Source organism: Nanorana parkeri, unplaced genomic scaffold (genome assembly GCF_000935625.1).
Source record: "Nanorana parkeri isolate BGI_ZX_2015 unplaced genomic scaffold, ASM93562v1 scaffold125, whole genome shotgun sequence".
NCBI classification, from domain to species: domain Eukaryota; kingdom Metazoa; phylum Chordata; class Amphibia; order Anura; family Dicroglossidae; genus Nanorana; species Nanorana parkeri.
Window position 1 is genome coordinate 1,140,478 of NW_017306393.1, and position 4,419 is coordinate 1,144,896.

The following is a 4,419-nucleotide window of genomic DNA, read 5'->3' on the forward strand; positions in this document are numbered from 1 at the left end:
AGAATAAAACATTTTCTAACAGAGACCTGGGGGCTGCCATCACTACTTCATTCTGCAAATGCTGGTTTCCTGGCTGTCATATTTAACCTTCTGCTTTGATACTCTTACCTATCTCTTACCTGGAACAAGTATGCAGTTATGTGGTAGTAGTTAATCACATTATACTGGACTAGTTCTGTAATGTTGAAAATGTCTTGTAACTCACTTCTTAATGGGTACAGATACCTCAATGAAATCACCATGCAATGTGTAGATGCTGATGGTCTTTCCTCCCATTCTGTTCTTGTACAATCATCATCTACACATTCCATAATGATTGTGGTAAGGTTCCTGTGCTACTTATGTGGATATAAATGTTGGGGGGGTTGTTCCTATCACTCATTAGAACCTAAGAAGCAGCTTGGATAAGCTACAAAATGTCTTCAACATTACAGTACAAGCCAAGTTGAATATGACTACTGTCTAGCTAATACTAGTCATACTCAACTTGACTTGTTCTGTTATGTTGAAAACATTTCAACATTCATCCAAGTAGCTTCCTCAACTCAACTATGATGATCATTTGGTTGAGTGGCACAGCGTCCAGCTGAATGCGACTGACTGCTACTAGATAGTAGATACCTTGACCTAGATACATGATAACCCTTATTATACAGGATTTATATAGCGCCAACAGTTTGTGCAGCGCTTTCCTTATAGACATGTATTCAAATAATGATGTGTTACTTTACAGGTCCACATACCGGTGCCATTGGCTTGAACCCTGCTGGACCCAGTCAGTCAGTGTACTAACCAGACATAGAGAAGGGGACTGTTAATGGCAAATGGCAACCCAGGTAGCTGAGGACGGTATTTGGGTCAGGGTCGAAATGTCTTTAACATTACAAAACAAGCCAAGTTGAATATGACTACTATTAGCTATATCATGCCCTGGATACACGAGAACCTTTATTGACGTGTATGCAAATAAGGATATCTGACTTTCCTTTGACTTACAGATCTGCATGCTTGTGCCGTCAGCCGCATCTTGCTGAACCTAGTTGGTTAGTGTACTAATCAGACAACTAGAAAAGGACCCAAAAAGCTACGAAAGCTACTTGGGTGAGTGTTGAAACATCTTCAACACTGGAGAATGAGCCGAGTTGACTATGACTACTATTAGCTATACCATGACCTGGAAACCAGAGATCCTTTACAGACAAGTATGCAAATAATGATGTCTGACATTACAGATTCACATGCTTGTGCCACTGAATTGAACCTTACTGAACCAGGTCAGCCAGTGTACCAATCAGACAACTAGAAGGGGTTTTCCAATGACAAATGACAAGCCAGGTAGCTGAGGAAGGTATTTGGGTCAGTGTCAAAACGTCTTCAACATTACAGAACAAGCCAAGTTGAATATGACTACTATAAGCTATCTCAAGTCCTGGATAATGTAAACCTTTACTGACATATATGTAAATAAAGATATCTGACTTTACAGATCTGCATGCCATTGACACCATACTGAACCCAGTTGGTTAGTGTGCTAATCAGACAACTAGAAGACAACTAGAGGAGGACTTTCAATGGTGACCCAAGAAGCTGAGGAAGCTACTTGGGTGAGTGTTGAAACATCTTTAACATAACAGAACAATGCAAGTTGAATATGACTACCATCAGCTTTACCATAACCTGGATACATGAGAACCTTTATAGACAAGAATGCAAATAAGGATATCTGACTTTCCTCTGACAGATCCACATGCCTATGCCATTGAATGGAACCTTACTGAACCCAGGCGGCCTATGTACCAATCAGACAATGAGAAGGGGATTGCCAGTGGCAGCCCCCATGTGTCTCTTATCAAAGCTTTCCTTTAAGCCACCACAACACCCAAGTTTTTGTTCTTTTTCCAGAAAAAATGGAATCAATGGCTTTCCATTCCAAGAAATGACACCCTGCAGATGTTAATGAAATGCAGCTCTTTTTCCCCCTTGTGACCCCCCCTTCCCCTCTCCCCTATAGACAGCTTGTCCACGCAGTGACTTTACAGTATAATATCTCCACATGGGACATCATGCCAATCCTTCCACTACAAAGCAGCTCTCCTAGTTGAACAGGCTGAAAGGATCTAGTAGGAGAAACGTGCCTGGCTGAACCACCCCCTTGAAATCCATCAGACAATGGGGGCTTTTTTTTTTTTTGCAAGACTGCAAATTGCATTGAAGGGAACTGCAATAGCAGCGAGGACAACCTCAGGCAGGGTAACCCTAGGTGGGGGGTGGGCTGTACAGATGGCACTTGGGGAGCCAGCATCATTAGGCACACACAGCGCTACGGTCAAAGGCAGCGCTACTCACCAGCACCACCGCAAATCGCTCCTCCAGTTCACCTGGCTCGGGCATGGGCAGCTTTAGGGGCATATTGTGCGCCTTGAATTCAGTCTGGTTAGAATCCATGCTGCCTGCATTCCCCATGATGTTGAAGCTTCTCCACCTCCACCTTTCCAGAGGAAATCAGTCCTTCTCCTTCTTCTCCTCCACCTCCCCCGTGCGAGCGATCTCCCTCCCCAACCGGCGTCCAGCTAGTCCTGGATCTGGGGTGGGGGGCTCCCGATACAATAGATCCCGAGGCTCCTTCTTCTAGCACACTGGCAGCTCTGCCACCTTCCTGGCCCTGGGTACCCTCCAGAAAAAGCCCGGCTCGGTTCCTAGACAAGGGCTGCGAGGCACGGATGGCATCTGCATGTTGCACAATTTGCACACCACTCCCCGCTCGGTGCTGCTGCTGCTGCTCAGTGAGAGGAGCACAAGAGGCTCAGGGGCAGCCAGTGTGAACACAACATGGAAACTCCCTTTATTGTCCAAGGGAAGGGAAAAGCTCCCTCTAGTGATCCAGGCAGAACTGTCTCCGGTCAGGTGAAGGTAGATGCTGCTGATGATGCTGCTGATGGTGATGATGCTGATGATGCTGTTATGGGGTGAGGACAGACTGATTGACAGCTTCGGCTCATCAATCTGCCACTGTTAGGATGCAATCAGGGCTCTGCTTGGAATCAGTGCAGGGCACGTCACTGTCTCAGGACCTCCAGCTCAGCCTGAAGGGAAAAAATATATTAAAGTGAAAATTCAGCAAATGAGGGCATTGAATCACCCAAAAAAATCAGTTGTAAAATGTTGACACCCAGCTCATTCATCTACTACTTCAAGTGACACTAAGGGGGCTAGCGAACATCAGCTATGAGGAAATGTGACAAAGGTTACACTTGTTCACTCCTGAGAAGAGGTGTGTAAGAGGAGATATGATCACAATGTATGTGTAAAAATGTGCCAAAAAACTCAGAAATTAAATCTTTAAAATGCTTTAAAGTACATTAACTGTTAACAAAAATGTATCTTATTTGTGAATCACTCAGCTGTAGATCCTCAAATCATCCAGCTCCATCCATCTACAGCTTAAAGTGACACTAAACTCAGAATGTATTTTTAAATCTTAAAAATACATTTAAGTACCCTATTAACAAAAATTTATCTTATTTGTGTATCACTCTGCTAAAGATCCACAAATCATCAGAACTGGTGCTGACACTGTCCCTTCCTTCCGGAGGGGGGCTACTTTTGTTCCCCATGGTCCCTGTGTGTGTTGTAAAGTAGCCACCACTCCAAGCTCACTCCCGTGATGGACTAAAATCTCACGTTGAGTTTACTAATTTGTATTGAGATTGTAGCCCATCATGGGAGTGAGCTTGGAGCGGTGACTACTTTACATCACACACAAGGATCATGGAGAACAAAAGTAGCCGCCCTCCAAAAGGAAGGATAGCGTCAGCACCAATCCAGAGATGATTTGAGGATCTAATCTGGCAGCTGCAGATTAAAAAATATAGAAAATTACTTTTCAAATTATTTTAAGGTGATATAGCTTATATGAGGTTTGTGTTTATGTGTTCAATGAGTCACTAAGAGCTCTCCCTAGTGGCTGATCTACAAATCTCTGTATCTACGACAATAACTCAAAACATAGGAAACATATATTATGGTAAACACTGCAATTCTAACTCAAAACATATATACTCTGATCTACTCTGTGTTTTTATTTTAATTACATTTGGTTGACCTAAAACAGCAACAACATTTCAAGTGAATTGATAGATAAAACTTGTCTCTTTAAATTTTAGCTAAAGAACAGAAGAGTTAGAACTCCTGTCACTTTTATTATTAAAGGAGAACTATGAGGTGAGTGAAAATTGCTCATCCTCATAGTTCGAGCCGACATGTGACAATGAAACTGTCACATGTCTGCTCAATAGATCGGGAAGTGAGCGAACACATACCGTCGCTCGCTCACTTCTCGATCATGTCCCTGCAGAGAGCTCTGACTGATTCCCCACCTCCCCTGTCCGTTCCTCCAGCGCTGACTGCCGGGACGGACGG

The 4,419-nt window shown here is 43.6% G+C and overlaps 1 protein-coding gene across 1 annotated transcript in view; it reads right to left on the minus strand.

Moving 5' to 3' along the window:
* FMNL2 (formin like 2) overlaps window positions 1-2,502 on the minus strand; it is a 199,285-nt gene extending 196,783 nt beyond the window's left edge. The window contains exon 1 of the mRNA XM_018553601.1: window positions 2,347-2,502. Within this exon, the coding sequence (XP_018409103.1) occupies window positions 2,347-2,463 (117 nt within the window). The 5' untranslated portion in view covers window positions 2,464-2,502. The remainder of the gene's footprint in view (window positions 1-2,346) is intronic.
* Window positions 2,503-4,419: the final 1,917 nt, after the last annotated feature.